This window comes from Centroberyx gerrardi, chromosome 12, assembly GCF_048128805.1.
Source record: "Centroberyx gerrardi isolate f3 chromosome 12, fCenGer3.hap1.cur.20231027, whole genome shotgun sequence".
Taxonomy (NCBI): Eukaryota; Metazoa; Chordata; class Actinopteri; order Beryciformes; family Berycidae; genus Centroberyx; species Centroberyx gerrardi.
The window spans coordinates 29,213,885-29,232,731 of NC_136008.1; the positions used below are offsets into that span (position 1 = coordinate 29,213,885).

An 18,847-nucleotide genomic window follows, 5' to 3' on the forward strand; every position below is an offset into this window, starting at 1 on the left:
TATGACATACTATACTATACTATACTATACTATACTATACTATGACATACTATACTGTACTATGACATACTGTTCTACAATATATTTTACTATGACATACTATACTATGACAAATACTATACTGTACTATGATATACTGTCCTAGAATATATTTTACTATGACACACTATACTATACTATACTGTACTATGACATACTATCCTAGAATGTATTTTACTATGACATACTATACTATGACACAATACTGTACTATGACATACTGTCGTCGAATATATTTTACTATGACATACTATACTATACTGTGACATACTGTACTATGTAAATTGAATATTCTTTGGAATAATGTCCTAGAATATATTTTACTATGACCTACTGTACTGTGATACACTATGACATATTATATGAAGACATAGTGTGCTATGACACACTATTGAGCCGAGAACCTTCACAATAGAGGGCCTATGTTCCAAGACCATGTTTTTGTTGTTCGTTTCCGTTATGCATCTGTGTTGCCATGGTGCTACAGATATCCATTTGTTTGTCTGCTTTTGTGAGTTGTCAGAAGAGAGGGAGAGATGTTTTTCAGTCCAGAGAGGTGTTTTATGAAAGCTTCACCGTGCACAAGGGTTTAATGAACCTTAAGGCAAATGTTCAGGGTTTCATGTACAGTTTGAACAAACTCCACCTTTTGAATTCAGTTTGACGGTCAAAACTCTTCTCAAGTGACATCTCAGACACCACTGGTCTGCTTTTGACGAAATTTGGAGGGATGATGCATCTTTACACTGTATTCCAGCATTTAAAAATTACAGAGAGTCTAATGGGGGCACTATAATTTAAGGTCACAATTTCTAACTCAAACTTGATATCTCAGACACCGCTGGTCCGATTTTGATGAAACTTGCAGGGATGATGCATTTTGGCACTGTGTTCTGATGAACCTTGGAGGGATGATGTATGTTGTCACTGACTGGCCCAGCGGTGCCTGCATCCCTGGTGGGGGACAACATATTTACTGTTGCCTTTGAAAATATAGCCCCTCCCATCTTTATTTTAACAGCAATACATCCATGTGTAACAAATGTCCTATTCTATAATCCTCAGCTGCGGAGTGCAGAAGAAGCCAGCCAGAAGAGGAGATGGACTGAGGCCACAGACCCTGTAACCGAGGAAAAACTCAAAGTGATCGATAAAGAAATGCAGGAGCAGGAGACCCTCATAAAGGGTTACCAGCAGGTCTGTTTCCCTGCATGTTTGTCTCTCTATTGGACTGTTCATCTCTGTCTTTTTCATCTGTCTGCGGCTATGTGTTGTCTTCTCTCGCTCTTCAAGTTGTCAAATAAGTTTCCCAATATCTATCTCCAAACTCTGTTTCTCCGTTCTGGTTTTGTGTCGGAATTGTAGAGTTAGTTACTTTGCTTTAGATCAGTGATTCTCAACCTTTTTCATATCAAGGACCCCACGTTGAGAACCACTGCTTTAGATCAGCAGTGACTGGGTTCTTTTGAATCCCAGCAGCTCCTTAAGGCAGGGTGAGGCAGGTTTCATTGCAGGTTTTAGGCTGACACCCCTGAAGCTGTTGAGTAAAAGTCTCCTAACTAAAGTAACAAGTGCAAATCTGCTTAGTAGTGTGTGGCTTTGATGCATAGTCAGTGTTACAGTGTAGTAAAATAGTGATCCATGACAGTAGTCATAGAGCCAGTCTCACAAGATAGTGATCTGTCCCCCCTAGACATCATCCAGCCACGATCAGTAGCGATTAGAGCTTGGACATTTCATGCCACATGCGTAAAATAATACTAATAAAACCATATTCACTGCCTGTGGTCAGGGAGGAACGTCCATCATGTCAGAGATGGGTGACACTGACTGGTCGATATCCAATTTTTAATTGAAAGCCATTATCAGCAAACCAATATCAGGCAACTGATATATTCTAACCCTAGACTGTAATAGGCACAGCTCAGCATTGAAGCTAATTCAGTCCCTCAGCCCACTACTCAGAGCTGTGCACTCTTCCCATTTATCTGCATAGCACAAGTATCCTCTCTTTGCTCAGATGAAGGTGATTAATATTCTGTTTGTGTGTATGTGTACCCATGCTAGCAGTATTTTGATGTGTATAATAGTGATGTTTAATAAACACCTCAGGGTTTTTGTTATGAGAGGCCATGTAGGACCTAATTAAAAATGTGTAGTACACACACACACACATGAAATACTCCCACATACAAGTATTAAATACTTTCACATACACGCATACTACTAAATACTCATACACAGCTGCTTATATTTCACTGTCTCAGCTGCACAATTTGTATTTCTTCTCTTGTATCTTATTAGTGTTTTTAACATGTGTGCAAATAAACTGAACTAAAACTAAGACGTGTGACAGGAGAACGAGAAGCTGTACCTGCAGATGAAGGCTCAGCAGGCCAAGAACAAAGTCAACGAGGAAGCCATGTTTGCTGAAAACCAGAGGCTGCTGAACGAGCTGTCCTTGACAAAGTGAGTTCAGTGAAAGTGTGCCCATCTGTCATATTTGCGAATGCATCCTTAAATGTAAATATTTTCTAATTATGTCCATTTCATCACATTCTTCTTACTTTTTAAAAAGAAAAGGTATTTGAAATTAAATTTGCCGCTGAAGGCATGATATTTTCTGATCTCCCAGTATATAACCTTTCTATCACCTTTCACCAGAGGGAAGTTGAACAAGACCCCAAGAACTGTGGGGAACGTTTGCTTAACGGATCACACTCAGCGCATTACAGAGTTGTTGGCTCAAATGGATACACTGCAGGCAAGTAGTGGCACTTAAATTCCAATTATGCGGAAGCTCGCCTTTAGCTGCCTCGCTGATTTTAGCGTTGTTGGTTTTTTTGTGTGCAGAAGAATGAGGCCAAGCTGTCGGAGGAGACTCACAGGCTAAAGCAAGAAAAGCAGGCCCTTGAAGTAGACCTCCAGCTGACGAAGAAGGAGCGAGACCTGGCTAAAGCCCAGGCTGTCTCCACCTCAGGTGAGATTTAGAGGAACTAGAGGGGGTGGATAAAATAACAGAATAACATAACATAGTGGTGGATCTGTAAGGTTATGGCAGCCATCTACAGGGAGTCATTTGGTCTAATAATTGTTCTACATGGTCATGTAACAGCCAAGGAATATGAGGCCGTTTTACCAGTCCAGGAGCACCCTAGGGTACAAACACCGGTTCCCTCATGATGTTCACATATTCCAAGATTATAATGTCCCCATACACAATGCTGGTGTCATCAACCGCAGGATGAAGTCAACCTCCTTTCATGGCAACAGATCTAAACATCATTGAACTATTATGGGAAGCAGATTTCCACTTCCTTCATCCCTCACAGAACTGCAGGCTTTCCTTCTGAAAGAAAGGTCCGGTATCCCACTACACACAGCTCAGGACTTGATGACAGTACTACAAACAGGTAGACACATTTACAGTGGAAAGTTTGGGCATCATTTGCCATATTTGTTTTACATAAGTGGGACAGATTCTAAGGAGAAGGGAGTATACTCGCCAAGTTTGTCGTGGGTACAAGAGTCTTACATGGTACACTACATGGCTGAAATTATACAGCTAGTGACAGATAGACACAGACAGTGAATTCGCCTATTTCAGCCACATCCATTGCTGACAGGTATAATCAAGCACACAGCCATGCAATCTCCATAGACAAACATTGGCAGTAGAATGGGCCGTACTGAAAAGCTCAGTGACTTTCAACCACCGCCATGTCAGCTCGTCAAATTTCTGCCCTGCTGTAAGTGCTGTTATTGTGAAGTGGAAACGTCTAGGAGCAACAACAGCTCAGGCGCAAAGTGGTGCTGAAGTGTCCTCGTTTGCAGCGCTCGCTACCGAGTTCCAGACTGTCTCTGGAAGCAACGTTATCAGAAGAACTGTTCGTCGTGGCTGAGCAGCCGCACACAAGCCTAATATCACCATACGACACCATAGACTGGAGCAGTGGAAAGGCATTCTCTGGAGTGATAAATCACACTTCACCATCTGATATCTGAATCTGGGTTTGGCGGATGCCAGGAGAACACTACCTACCCGACTGCATAATGCCCACTGTAAAGTTTGGTGGAGGAGGAATAATGGTCTGAGGCTGTTATCCATGGTTCAGGCTCAGCCCCTTAGTTCCAGTGAAGGGAAAGCATACAATGACATTTTTGGTTATGCCATTATTCTCGGTTAATAACTCTCAGTCTCTCACATTCTCCCAGAGACCTTACGCCATACACCAGCAGAGCTACAGCACCTTTCATTCCAAAATAGCTGCTCCTCCATAAATGGAACAAAGCTTGCAGTGGTCAGTCCTCTGTCTTGAATATAACTCAACATAAGAGCTGAAATTTTGAATCCTTGATTTTTGGGACACAGGCACATCCCAAGGCTGTCAAACTTCTGACTTGTGTTTAACTAAGCCGTCACCAGCACCTTAAAACCACACTCAGTAATAACCTTGTCATATCCCACCTTTGTCTGTTAATCCCACCTGTACTACTTTAAAGCATTTGCTAAATTACCTGTTTTCAGCTTCACCCCAATGTCATTGAATGGGATTGATAATAGTTATTAAGCTACAGTAGATGCGTACTGTCTTTCCCATTTTTAAACCAAATTCAAACACACCCTTTCTGCTTGTGGTAACAGTATTGGGTGCTGATTGGCACACTGAACTGACTCTCCCCTTCGGAAAGGGACTCATGGGGAAATATATATGACAAATGCACAAAAGAATCACTTTGAAAACTCCTGAATAAGTGATCTTTGGTTTGACTAATGGTGTGTATCACCACCTCTGAATCTGCCAGGCGATAAGAGCTTCGAGATGCGCGTTCAGGAGGACAGGCACAGGGAGGAGGTGGCCACCCTGAAGAAGAAGCTCCAGTGGTTTGCCGAGAACCAGGAGCTGCTGGACAGGGACGCCGCCAGGCTGAAGGCCGCCACAGCCGAGACACACCAGCTCAAGGAACAGGTAGGGCTTAGAAACATAGAAAGGTAGGGTAGAAACGTACTGGAAGTGTCATACGTACGCTCTCAAACACACCAATTGTTGTCAATGTCTCAATTTACACTGGAATTACCTTGATGCATCTGCTCTGAATCATTCATGGTTTTAATCAGGGTATTTCTCCTGACAAGCAGGTCATTGGAAGCCAAGCATGGATGAGGAAAAGTTAATTAACAAAAATCCAAAATGTCCCTATGATACAGGACTGCAAACTAAGCATGTAAATTAGTTAGTAGCATACAATTGTTCAGATTTATGGTCAAAATGTGACAGAGACGGTCTGCAGTACAGTCCATGGAACAGAAAATATATAGCAACGTTACTCATTGCGGGGTAGAAACGCTAGTCTAGGTGCTAGTCTGCTGATGCTTCCACTCTGCTGCCTGCAGTGCGTCATTGAAGCATCAAATTAGGAGTATTAAATGACTCGTCAATTATCCTTTAGGCCTCAGGACATACTAACTCCTGCTGCAGACACAAACTGAAAGAGCAGTTCAGTTCTGGATGCTACAGCTAAGAAAGAAAGAAACAAGCCTCTGCAACTGCAGTGGATACACAGACATATGTCAAGTGAAAGACTTTAGAGTTTGGAAGGCCTTTTGGTGACTCAGCGGTTTGACAAATTTAATTAAGTCAAATTTATTTGAAGTGCTTTTTACACAAATGGGTGACAGTACACTTCACACATACAATGAGAACAATAAACAAAGGCAGCAAAGCGGAGAATAGACCATTCTTTGATATCAATTAATATTGTTCAGTATATGGTAAATTTGTTCCATTTCAGGTAGAGAAACTGAAAATGGATGTGGGGAAACGAGGCAGTCAGCAACAGAGCAAGACCAAGGAGAGAACTGGAGATGCGAAGAGGATACAGGACCTGGAGCGACAGGTACGCAGTTAGATGGATTTTTCTTGTTGTTGTTGTTTTTCACCCAAGCAAGAGAGAAAACTAAGCAAACTCGATAAACTCCCCTTCTCCATCAGGTGAAGGAGCTGGAACAGACACTAAGACGTAGACACCCCAACTCCCTGCCCGCTCTGATCCACGCTGCAGCCGCGGCCGGCGGACCGGAGGATCCGGACTCCGCCAAGACCCCCCCGCCCAGCCGGGTCAGCGTCCTGTTGGAGCGCAGGATTCAGCGTCTGGAGGCGGAGCTGGAAAGCCACGACGAGGAGGCCAATCGCAGCCTGAGGGCCATGGAGCAGCAGTTCCAGAGGATAAAGGTATAACTAGGGTGAAACCGGTGTGTGGGTTTGCCGATATTAGCCCGTAGCAGCTGATAACGTAGTAACTGCTGGATAGTGTAATAACTTGTCAAAATGTAATAAAATGTCCCTTTTTTAAATGGGTAAAGAAATGTAATAAAAACTGTTAATGCAATATATTGTCAGATAATGTAATAACATTGTCAGAAAGTGCTATATATCAACAATTAACAAGCACATTCAAACTCTTGACTGACAAATAAACTTGTACATAAAATGTCCTCAAGTTATATACACTAAAACTCAAATACATAAACAAAATTTCAGGTTCTCAGTCTTAAAGTATTGCTTGCTTCAGTATTGAAATTAACTATGTGACGAGAGGGAAAGGAAATAAGAGAAAAGGAATAGAAAACAATTGAAATTCTAACCAAAAGCAACCTCTTCCCAAAACTGTTTCACAACTCACTGATTATTATGAGGAAACGGAAATAAACTCAAAGCTATTTCCAAAAAACCATGACCTGTTGTCTGCCACAACTCCAAGCACAAGCCGAGCCTTCATCTATTCTGTGTTTTTAGAGAAAAGATGTGGAGTTTCATCACACTCTGCCACCCATTCACCGTGGTCCTTGGGCATAAATCCACAGTAAAAAAGTGCAACCCTGTTGAAAGTTCCTCGCATTTGAAGGGTGAACTTGATGATTAATGCTGGAATTTCTTCAGGTAGTAGTAGATGGGATCACCAAATTGCCTGTGTGTAAATATACAACTTTAACAAAGATTTATGTTTGCGAGTGTGAATTTCATGCAAGCAGATGAAAGTAAATGTGATGTGAAACAAAACAAAATGGAGAATTGGTCCTGGAAAAATGTTCAAATCGGGTACCAGAGTTTTTAAGTATCGGTAATCAATGCAACATTGCAATTATTTCATTTATGAAACGGCTAAATTGTCAGATGCAACTTCATTTTAATTATTATTCATATCTACCTAAAATTCATATAAAATTCATTTCAAACTGATATCTAATTAAATCTGAACATATTTGCAAATGTGAAAGTATTTCTTAAAATTAGGAACTAGAGAACAAACGAGTCTACTCTAATCTTTGATTTCATACAATCTATAGTTGAACTACACCACTGATATTAAATGGGAGACTGAGTTTTCTTTTTATGTGTCTGTAGTTTTGTGTTATTTTTCTATGCCTTGAAAATCCTATGAATAAACCTACAAAAGTCTCCCATTTTTAAAAATAAACAATTAAATAGTAAACATGTTGTCCCCCACCAGTGATGTAGGTCCACCCTTGGGTCAGTCTGTGATTGCTGAGTATACTTGAAATATGAGTGAAATTGTATAAGCATTTTTGTATGGGACAATGAAAGGACAGATTGACCATATATTTCTGTTGCCTACTCTCCTCAGAATTTGGCTTACAAGTTATATCTTGAAATGTAGTAACTGTAATTGTCCTGTTTTTACTCAATACAGTACAAAATATAAGAACTACAATACGCAATAAATACAATCCGTACATTACACAATGTACACTACAATACAATTTATAATACAATATACAATATAACATACAACACCAGGAGCGTGAGTGTTATGAATAATATAAATGCTAAATGATAAGTGATATATGGTATTGCACAGTAGGTAAGTGGTAATATGATATAAGTAGTCAACACTGATGGCACAGTGGTAGTGCAGTGATGAGTGCAATAACAGTACAACAGTCCAACAACTGTACAATAACTACAGTGTCTTGTGGTTAGAGGTTTGCCCAAAAATTCTCCATTGACTCTCACTTCAACACATCAACCCAGTCTAATGTCTCCAAGTGTGTAGCGTGTGTAGACTATTATGTTACCTATGATAACTTTAACTGTATTGCTTTACCACTGAGTCCTCATTCATTGTCAATACTGGGAAGACTCTCCAAGGGCATGAGAATAAAACATCAAAATATTGAAATTTAGTGCTATTCTTTTTTTAAGGCAATGACATGTTTTCGAGCTGGACACTGTTTTCCCATCTTTTTCCTTCATACCAATGAATTCTGAGCAAAACCTCATCAGTTGCTTCACTATAGAGCTACTTAAGTCCCAAAAGCACCCAAAGCATATTTTAAGAACATATTGACTGGATCTTTTAAGGATCTATTTTCAGAAAAGAATCATTACGGTAACATGCTGTGCAGTTTAAGAATGCTCCTCCATCGTAACGGCGCCCCTCTGTCCCCATTTATCCCTGTTTACCTCCATTTACTTTTCTCATATTTTTCTAATTATGTCATTTCCTTTTTCCAACCTGGCCTCAATGGCCAGTGTAGATCCTTGAAGAAGCACACTGATCTCCCATCTAGCTTGAGGTAGTTTCAGAGGTCTAATGGCACCGTGTGCTGTATATAATAATTGAGATATCATTTGTGAAACGAATAGGCTAAAATGGTTTGGGAAATTGAAGATGGGAAATTTCAAAGAATTCTGTGTGTGGGTGTGTGTTGTGTGAAGCTCCGTTACGAGCAGCAGATCTCAGAGCTGGAGCAGCAGCTTGTCCAGAAGCGGCAGCTGGAGGCAGGAAGCTCCGTGTCTCAGTCTGAGCCGTGGGAGTCGCAGGTTCGAACCCTGGAGGAGGAACTGCAGCAGGCGAAGGAAACCCACCAGAACCAAGAAAAATCCCTCCAGGACCAGATCCAGTCTCTCCAGCAGCAGCTCAACGACAAGGTCCGTACAGGTGCTAGAAAGTGTAAAATTTCCACAACTATTTTGGGTAACTTTTCCATCAACATGCTCTTCGTTAAACAATACCATGAGATTGGGAAATGTGGGTCTGATTGATCTAGACCTTTTAATAGATTTGACCATATGTGATTGGGTAAAAGCAGTGGGCAAAAATGAAATTGGATTTGCCCCTGTAAACCTATGCAAAACCTGCCCCCCCCCCCCTGCAGGCCCAGCCCAGTCCGTCCCGACACCAGCGTCAGGCTGAGGCGGCGTTCGGCGTCCGGATAGAGCGGCTGAACCAGGAGCTCGCCACCAAGACCCGAACCGTCCAGGAGCTGAGCCGCACCGTGGAGAGACTGCAGAAGGAGAGGAGGAACATGTTATTCGTTCCCGCCCCGCGACAAGAAGCCCGCTCCGGGGACGCCAAGCGGCAGCCGGCCCCATCCAAGGCTCCCGTGTCGGCTAAGGAAGAGACGTTTCCAGCCACGCAGTGTGAGAAGGCCTACCAGCCCACCGCCTTTACAGGTAGGGATGTGCACAGTGTTTTTAAATGACACCAGAAGCCTTCTAGTGGTTTGTGTACAAAATTCGACTTTGTTCCTCATGAACAAATATTCGAATATCCCATTTTAATGAACAGTTCCTTTTCACAGGGAGCCATATCACAGAGGTGCTGCAGGAGAACGAGGCGCTGAGGCAGCGTCTGGAGCTGCTGGAGCTGCAGAAGGAGCAGGAGAAGGAAGCATTAAAAGTTTCTGCTGCACAGGTCCAGGATGAGCTAGGCAGGTATGTACAGGGGGCGGAGCTTCAGTCCTCCTTGGAAGGCTGTCATCCAGTCCTGTTAAACTGTGGTAATGTTTGAGTCTGTAATTTTGTGTCCATCTCTTCCTATTGGTGAGCTTCCACTTGTCCCCGCTGTTCCTTTTTGCCGAAGCAGTTTGTCTGTTTTTGGCATGTTGTCATAATTTTCTAGGCTGGCCACACTACATAATTTCAGATTTTTGTGACGGACGCTCCTGCAACACCCATTTGTCCTCTTTGGATCTGTTCATGTTGCTTCGAAAACTCGCATATCAAAGATTGTCGGAGCTCTTTTAAAGCTGACACATACTGCTAATTGACATTCAGCTTAATATGACTGACCTGTGCAGCTGCTTTTGTATTTGTGATTTAGTTACTTCAAAGTCATTTTTCATGCGGTGTTTCCATTGTTTTGTCGACCCCCTATGCATGGACACACATACAAAATCATATGCCTATCTGTGCCCATGCAGACAGACACACACACACACAGCCTCCAGTTTGACTTTATTGTAATATAAAAAGTCACTTATCTTTTTCATCAACTGATACACACACTGGGTTCCTGTTTTATCCGGGCAGAATCAAATATCGAGGAGTTCATATGAATTTATTGAAGCAAAATCTCCACCTTCAACACTGAGAGCGGCTCACTCTTCTGAGTTTTAGGCCTATGTGTGTTTCCCTGTCGAGCCTGCATTCTAATGCTTAAATGTGCTAAACTTAATAGAATAACCATTAGATGTGTTATGGGCTCAATAAAGAGTCAAAAAGATTTTGAGCTTGTAAAAAAGCTTGTGAAATGATTTTTGCAAATAATTTGAGACTTGCAGTATATCACCATTTGTGAACATGTGAAAACATTTTGCATGAATGTATTTGAATGTGTGAATGTGTAAAAAAGATTTAAGCAAACAAAAATAATGTGTAAATGTGTAGAAAAGATTTGTAGTTGTAAACAACATTTTGTGAATGTGTAAATAACATTTGTGGACAAACGATTTCAAATGTGAGGTTGCAAAAAAAATCAGAGCAAACGGATGAAGCATCGCGTTAGTTCAGGCAGAACACTGAAGTCGTGCACGGCATCAGCTGATTGGCTATCAGTTGTCCAATCCAAGCTGACTCTCATCACCAATCACATTCAAACAACATGAGGTGGTCTTTATAATCTGCCAGCTCACACTGCCGTTTATTCATGCCGCTGCTGTTGACACAAGTCAATGCAAATTCCTTCCACCACCCCAACCTCCTCCTGTATTATCTGCTCCCAGGATGCTTGTGCAAGCTATCTCTATCCTTTATGTTGGTTCATATCATTAATGATATGTCTACTATGCCTTGGGGGGTTTATTGCGCTCCCTGCAGAATCTCTCGCATGCTGCTTGGATTCATTGGGGAGCATCCTCAAGAGCAGAGCCTTTTCCGCCAAATACAACTGTATAACCATTAGTGCTATAATGGTCCAATCTCCTTTGACGTAAGTGTCTCTGACTGAAATATAGTTTTGTGAATGTGTAATGAAAGATTCAGAGCAGCAAACTCTGCGTGAAAAATCTCGCTCAAAGTTTAAGTCTGTTCATGTGACATCCAGGTTACAAGCACGGATTTTTGACCCTGTTTTGCCTCGGGAGTCTACTTATGCAAGACAGTGGCTTCTCTATAAAGAGCAGGGGAAATTAACTTCAGTGTTCCAAACCCAATCATCATTTCCAGTTTCAGAGCTCACTAAAATTCATTTTGTTTAGTAATTATGTCATGGATTATATGAGGGTTTCTCAAATGTTTTAATATCAAGGATCCCCAAATAGTCCCAAATTGGACCATAGACCATTTCCTCAGATTTCATCTGAGGGACTCATATGGGAAGTTTTTGTTGTTGTTGATTTAGTGTTGCATTATGTAACTGTCTGCACTGTACCTGGGGAGGTGATAGTGGTGAGAGTGAAATATAGGATATGACAATAGTCATTCTGATACATTCTCTAATTGGGATACTGAATTAAATTAGAGCGAAATTAAACTATTCCTCATTTTGCTGGAGACCCCATGGAACCCCCTGAAGGACCCCTGGTTATCCCTGGACCTCACTTTGAGAACCACTGGTGTACATTATAAACTACTATAATATTAAGGTTTAGCTGTTACTCACCTCCTCCTTGGCTTTATAGCGGGATAAACACAAAACATTTTACCGCAGACCATGAATGTGATCTCTTCTTAGGCTAAAGGAGCGCTCTGCCGAGCAGCTGTCCTCCGTGATGGCCGAACACCTGGGGGTGCTGGACCGCCTGCGGGCCGCCCACGCCCTGGAGCACTCCTCCTCCAGGGTGGCCGAGCTCACCAACACGGCCAACACTCAGGAGGTACGGGTCTCATGTCGATAGGTAGAAGATTAATGAAGACGAACACGTTGCTTTTTGCACACTGACCAGGTGTTCTTTTTGCATTTACCTACAGATCACGGTGAAGCATTTGCGAGAGCAGGTGAAGGAGCTGCAGGGGGCCAAAGATGCGCTAGCGATATCCAAGATTCGAGAGGACACTCTGCAAAATCAGGTATCAGGGGAGGGTGTCCATCTGTCTGTCAAACCTGGACAACAAATGATGATCAAACATGATATCTCAGGTGATATCTCAGACACCACTGGTCTGCTTTTGACAAAAGTTTGCACAAAAAAGAAAATACACTGATTAGACTGATGGAAGTACTACAATTAAAGGTCAAAATTTCTATCTTTGAAAGGCCATAAGTCTTACACCGTATGTCCGATTGACATGAAATTTGCTACACACATCCAGCTATCCTTACAAATGACACCAATCCCACCTCCAGACTGGCAGCACCACCACTGTGAGAGCTGGCTGCAACACAATGGGTGTGAATCATCGATTACTAAAAGGCTCCATTCAAACAGCTGGGACACGGGCTTTGCCACGGAACAGGCTTTGGAGAAGGCATCTGAAAAGCTCAGGGAAAATCCTTTGTACGTACAGCTGCTCAAGAAACATTGTCTCCTGTTTCTCTATGACCTGAAAGGAAATAACGGAGAGATGTCCTAATTGCACCCGGCAGTGCGGCACAAGAGCTGTCTAGACCCTGTGACCATGGTAACAGAAGCGGAGACTGCTGCATCAAAAGTTTGAGAAACGCTTGCAGGTTCTCCTCGATGCTGGACGGTGCACTGCCTCCCAGTGTGACCAAGTCTGTACTCAGTATAAAGTATTCTCAGTGCATGTCAGATTTTGTTTACAGCTGCAGGGTTGATTAATTTCTTGGAAGATTCATCGGTGGCACGGCAGAGTATGCTGTACTGTGGGACTTTCTGAGATGTCTCGTGGACAAGCTGCGGTGGAAAGAGGACTCTATCAACAAGGACGGTGGAAAACCTGAGGGAGAGGATTCTCATGTCATTGCGCTTGGTACTGGATGTAATGGCTGAGCACCCATGGGATCAAGGAGCAAGAACGAGGTATATTCAGTACTTGGAGGATTACGGGAAAAGAAAGAAGAAACTGCAAATGAGAAGAAAACAAAAGAAGAAATGGCAAGTGTCAAAGCAGAACAACAGAAAATAATGCATAGCATTGAGCTCTAGAAAAAACCCTGGAAAGCCTGCAGGAGAGTGCTAAGAGACTCCACTAAAGCCTTTTTGAGAAAGCTTTATGGTTGCATTTGCCTTTGGACATTTTTTTGTTGTTGGAGGATGCATATATTCAGGATATAGCAGGCTACTTTTGAGTTTATTATGAAGAAATTTTGTGGCCACTGACATTGGGCTGTTGTCCAGGCCTATTTAGCTATGCAGTAATGTGACTTGTGAATTTGTTTTTCTTTTTTTTCTGTTTTTCAATTCTTTTCAATTCCTTTTGAGAGACACTTTTTTCAACTGAAGTTTTGCAGACTGGAAAATGTAAGTGTGTGTGTGTGTGTGCCTGGGATTGTGCGACAGCCATTGGTAATTGGCCATAATGTTTATAAGCATTCTAAGGGCTGGTCTCATAGTTAAGGATAGCCATAGACTAACCTAACTATAACCTAACACACTATTTTAAATAGGACTTCCACAGAGAGAAAATGTATTAGTCTCAGGTGTGTCCCTGTCTGTCATACCAAATCTAGGTTGTTGAAAATGTCCTGGGAAATGATTTCTTGAAAAGAGCTCCATTTGTTGAGGTTTTATCTACACACTAAGTTGGGTTTGAGTGTCTCTAAAGAAAGACATTTTCACATCTTCATTTATAACATGAAATGATTGTGTCATTTTCACCTCCTGTGTTTAGCTGACCAGGCTTCTGGAGGAGCTGAAACAAGCTAAAGACGCCCACAGCCCGGAGCTGAAACACTTACGCAGCCTGGAGAGGAAGATCCTCAACATGGAGCTAAGACACCAACAGAGGGAGAAAGAGCTGCAGCAGGTACAAATGAAAAGCCCTCTAGAAATATATTACAGAAAAACACTCATCAAAATCTCATCACTTTCGCTCATGGAAATTTGGTTTAAGGTCATGGAGAGGTCATGGAAACCCCATGGTGAAAATATGTATGAAGTAGGGTTTGACCAATACATGAGGTTGGATATCAGCCAGTCATATCCCAGTCATATGCCATGATGCTCGAAATGCGGTTTCAGAGGCTTTTCCACTCTGACAAGAATACAATTTTGGAGGAAACTCCAATACTTTTTGGGGATTTTTTTGGCATGAAAATGGTCAAATTTAGCAATATTGAATATTGGCACAAAATATTGTCTATCTGCATCTTCAATCTGAATTCATGAGTGTGGTCAGGGTAGTAATGAGATGCTTGACCATCACAGTTTCACAACTGTTTTAAATTGTTGTTTACATTCTAGCGAGCCAATTCCATCGCTAGAAAGATTTGTGTCTCGGAAATAAACATAATTCTGCAGACTTTGTTGTCGCTGAACTTTTATTTATTACATCGTATTGTGGTTGTATCGAATCGTGAAGCCCATATCGCGTATCGAATTGTATCGTGAGATTAGCATATCGTCTCATCCCTACTAGTTATACTGAAAAAACAGTTGAGTAATGAGCTGTCAGTCAGCAGTAACCCCGCGTGCCTCTTCCTCCCAGGCGATCAGCGGCTCGCAGCAGGCGGTGGAGGCCGACCAGCAGTTGGAGGTGGATCGCTGGAAGCGCCTGGCCCAGGAGAAGAGCAGGGAGCTGGAGGCTTTCCGCCTGGAGCTGGACTCCATCCTGGACGTCCTGCGACAGCTGCACAAACAGGGAGTGGTCCTGCCAGCTCCTGACCCCCCCGCCACCGCCCCTTTCACCTGGAAGACGTGATACGCACTAGGGTTGGACCGATATGGGTTTTCGTAAGCTTTTTTTCCAACGGAAGCGTCTGCTAAATGATATTTTGTTGCCGTGTTCAATATCTTGGAATTTGACTATTTTCATGCCAAAAAATCCCCAAAATTCCAGGTGTTCAGTGTTTCCCATGGAACATTAAAACTCTCCATTGAAACTCAGGATAATAATAATAAATACATATTCATGTTGCATACTTGTTGCATTGTTTTATAATGTGGCATTAGAATCAATTCAGGTTAAGGGCTTCCTGTAGATGTTGGATTGATCTATTCTACAATAAATATGTAATAAATCAAACTGCATCATATCCATCATATCGGAGGTTGACCACACTGACTGGACCAGATCCCAGTTTTAATAAATAATTTACTCTCATCAATGGTATTTCAGTTTGTACTGTATTTGTACTTTAACCCCAATCCAGAGATTAGATTTAAAATCAGAGGTTTTAAGGTAGACCAAACCTGGACTTTACCAGTTCCTCACTAACCAGTCACATCGCCTCTTTAATAATCTGCTGCTTACCTCTCCTGCTTTCTACTTTCTTCTATTATATTCGTCTTTTGCATCCCAAAGCCACCCCATTTCTTTGCACTTTGCAAATTTGAAGGATTTCATTACCCAGAAACCCTGTGCAGTGATGTCGGTAAACTAAATGTCTTGTGTCTAGTGTGAGTTGGGGCTGGAGATGGTGAAGAGGTTCTCTGGACGGAGTGCTCCTCACTGCTGTTTAGGAGACACTTTTAAGACTCTTAAGACACTCTTAAGTTTGGATTCGTCACTTCCTATGCAGAGATTTCCCACCAGTGACCACACTGACACCAGAATTTAATAATTAGGGTACATAAGGTGATCTCAATTAGTCCCACTTTGTGATTTAGGCTGGAACAGCTGGAATTTTACACAAAAATGTTGCCTAGTGCAGCTTTAACAGCCTCTTCAGTAGATCTCCCTTCACTCTAGTCAGGGGTTCTAATCAGGCTAGCCAAGGATGTGGAAGCCAACGATGGAATAGAAATTCCCTTTCAGCTGCCATTTATTTCCATTCAGCCTTCCCATTCTGACTTTGAGTCTCGAGCTGCTGAATAATGCATTAGCTCTAGCAATTTTGTGTTAAACTGTGGGTGTTACAGGTTTATTTACTCATCACAACATAGCCAGTGGTCAAAAACAATGTTTGTTTAAAGTTGCCTGTAGCTACTGATAATTTAATAATTTGAAAAAATATAATAATCATATCCCTCTACATGGGTCCAGTATCCAGGGTCCAGGGTTGAAAATGTAATAAAACCTGTTTGGTGTAAGAAAGTACTGGATAAGGATCATTACATTATTACATTAGCCAGTGATTTCCTAATAATTGGTGTGACATTTTTAACTGATGATGTACTAATGTTGACCAATAATGTAATAATTCAAATTAAATCAATTATTCACACATATTTAGGCCATATTTCATCATCAGTTACATATATGTTTACAACCCTTTTGAAGTAAAGTTTGCTTGAGATGGGAATCTTTCAAGAGAGACCTGAGAACCAAAACATGACAGAAAATACAGTTGCACATTCCAGCAGTCAATGTTTTCACGTAATCTGGGAATTTATTACAGTTACAGGTTTTATCACACTTTCAACCAGTTTAGAGGAACATTTTTATTACATTCTGACAAGTTATTATATTATGACTCAGTTATTACATTATCAGTTGCTACATAGCCTCATGAGGCTGACATGAATTTTGCACAGAATCTGACTCTGCCTCGGCTAAATACAATCTGCCTGAATATAAAAAGAAACACACTACCCAACTTTAGGCCCAATTTAGCTGTCCCAGATCTGAGACAATGAGGCAGTCTGACAGTCTGTGAGCAGTCTTTGTCAGCACAAAGCGCTCTTATAATGTGAGATATGTAAAAGACAAGTTTGGAGAACAGTGAGCAGCAATAGCTAATGAGAGTTTGCGTCCAGCCCTCTTCTGTTTTTGACTTTTCCGGCACAAATGAGTGCGCAAACAATCCGTGCTACAAGCTGCTCTTTATTCTCAAGCTCCATTTCGCACAAACAAGTGAAAAACAAAGTACAGGGGACGAGAGTCTGCAGGTTTTCCTCCCAACCAAAACACTAGGCCTGTTCATCAAAACCAAGAATGCAAAGTCGATACTTGTGTCCTTGTGGAGAAAGTTCTTCCCAAGTTGTCTTGGAGACAACGAGCTTCTCATGAAAGCAAGCACAGAGACGCTTCCTTACAGTTTGTGATTTGTGTGTGCTTGACATTGTGCGTTCAGTTAAGATGCACAGCTATACATTTTCCCAGCTGTTTCAAATGGCTCTGTATTATAGACTATAGTGCTCTTCCCATCCCAATGAATCTTTCCATTCATTCTCATCAGTCAAGTCACCATCCAATGCTCATCTGTCCTCCTTTTACGTGTTCTTTTGTTGTTGAATGGTGCTTTGGTGGTTATAGATATTATTGTATGGAGGATTGTGGGCAGTATTTTAATTAAACATATTTAAATAGAATTCTTTTCATTTGTATTTGACGAGTGAAAAACTAAGATGATGAAATGTAAAGCACGGCTTCTTGTGACTTATTGCTTAATTGCTTAAAGTTTCTTTATTGTATTGTTTTGTAGTTTGAAAATACAAATTCCATTTATTTTAATTAAATCCATGTCTGAACTGCAATACAATGTAATTTTGATATATTTGATGAGCAAGTATTTGTAAGAAGATCCATTTTGATGTATTTTTGCCCCTGCAAGCTGATACTGCCTTGTGCATAGTTGTCTTGAGACCAGGTTTTCATTCCAAGCAATCACTACTGCTGCTGATTTATGAACATGATGCAGCCATTGTTTGGGTTTATCATTTTAAATTGTGTCACCCAATGCTTGTATAGTATAGAGAATTTTGGTCTTGGTCTTTGGATTCATTTGTGTGCTGTCACATGTCATATCTCTTAATTACGGCGATTGGTTCTGTGCATCATCTGTTTTGTCAGATGTGATATTGTCTGTCAGATGTGATATTGTCTGTCAGATGTGATATTGTCTGTCAGATGTGATATTGCAGGCACTGCTGGTTGGATTTTGAGCAAACTTGGAGGAAAGATGCATCTCACTACTGCTTTGCAGCATTTGGAAAAATTAAAGTTATAGATCACAGCATTTGTCTGTTCATTCATGTGTTACATAATATCTCAGACATGACCGGTTTGATTTTGATGGAATTTTTGAGAAGGATACAATATTTAACTGATTCGCATAAAAAGTATGAGTTTCTGTTTTCACCTTTAATTTTAGCTCCTCCATTAGGCCAAACTGTAATGTTTTTCAACGGCAGAACACGGTGCCAAAATGCATCATCCCTCCAAGCTTTCATCAAAATTGCACCAGTGGTGTGTCGGCAAGTTGTATGTATGTGGCAAGTTTTGTGTCAGACTTATGGTGTAGGAGTTTCAAAGTGAGAAATTCTAAGTTAGAAATTTTGATCTTTCATTTTAGCGCCCCTGTCAGGCCAATCAGTGTATTATTTGGGGTCAGTCAGTGCCATTTTTTTCCTCCACGTTTAGTCAAAATCTGTCCATAGTCAGCCCACACACACACACACACACACACACCCTCACACACCCTCCCTCCCCCTCGATTCCACTGAGTGAGGGCCAATGAAATGACAAAGCAACCAGGCTGTGTAATCACACAGCATTCA

General features: G+C 41.4%; 1 protein-coding gene across 1 annotated transcript in view; it reads left to right on the forward strand.

The window, feature by feature from the left end:
* The window catches only part of cep162 (centrosomal protein 162), a 28,295-nt gene extending 12,790 nt beyond the window's left edge, over positions 1-15,505 (forward strand). The window contains exons 15-28 of the mRNA XM_078287231.1: positions 1,105-1,236; positions 2,396-2,508; positions 2,704-2,803; positions 2,893-3,019; positions 4,846-5,009; positions 5,833-5,937; positions 6,033-6,272; positions 8,781-8,993; positions 9,221-9,518; positions 9,647-9,779; positions 12,019-12,160; positions 12,255-12,353; positions 14,079-14,213; positions 14,895-15,505. Of these exons, the coding sequence (XP_078143357.1) occupies positions 1,105-1,236; positions 2,396-2,508; positions 2,704-2,803; positions 2,893-3,019; positions 4,846-5,009; positions 5,833-5,937; positions 6,033-6,272; positions 8,781-8,993; positions 9,221-9,518; positions 9,647-9,779; positions 12,019-12,160; positions 12,255-12,353; positions 14,079-14,213; positions 14,895-15,107 (2,214 nt within the window). The 3' untranslated portion in view covers positions 15,108-15,505. The remainder of the gene's footprint in view (positions 1-1,104; positions 1,237-2,395; positions 2,509-2,703; positions 2,804-2,892; positions 3,020-4,845; positions 5,010-5,832; positions 5,938-6,032; positions 6,273-8,780; positions 8,994-9,220; positions 9,519-9,646; positions 9,780-12,018; positions 12,161-12,254; positions 12,354-14,078; positions 14,214-14,894) is intronic.
* Positions 15,506-18,847: the final 3,342 nt, after the last annotated feature.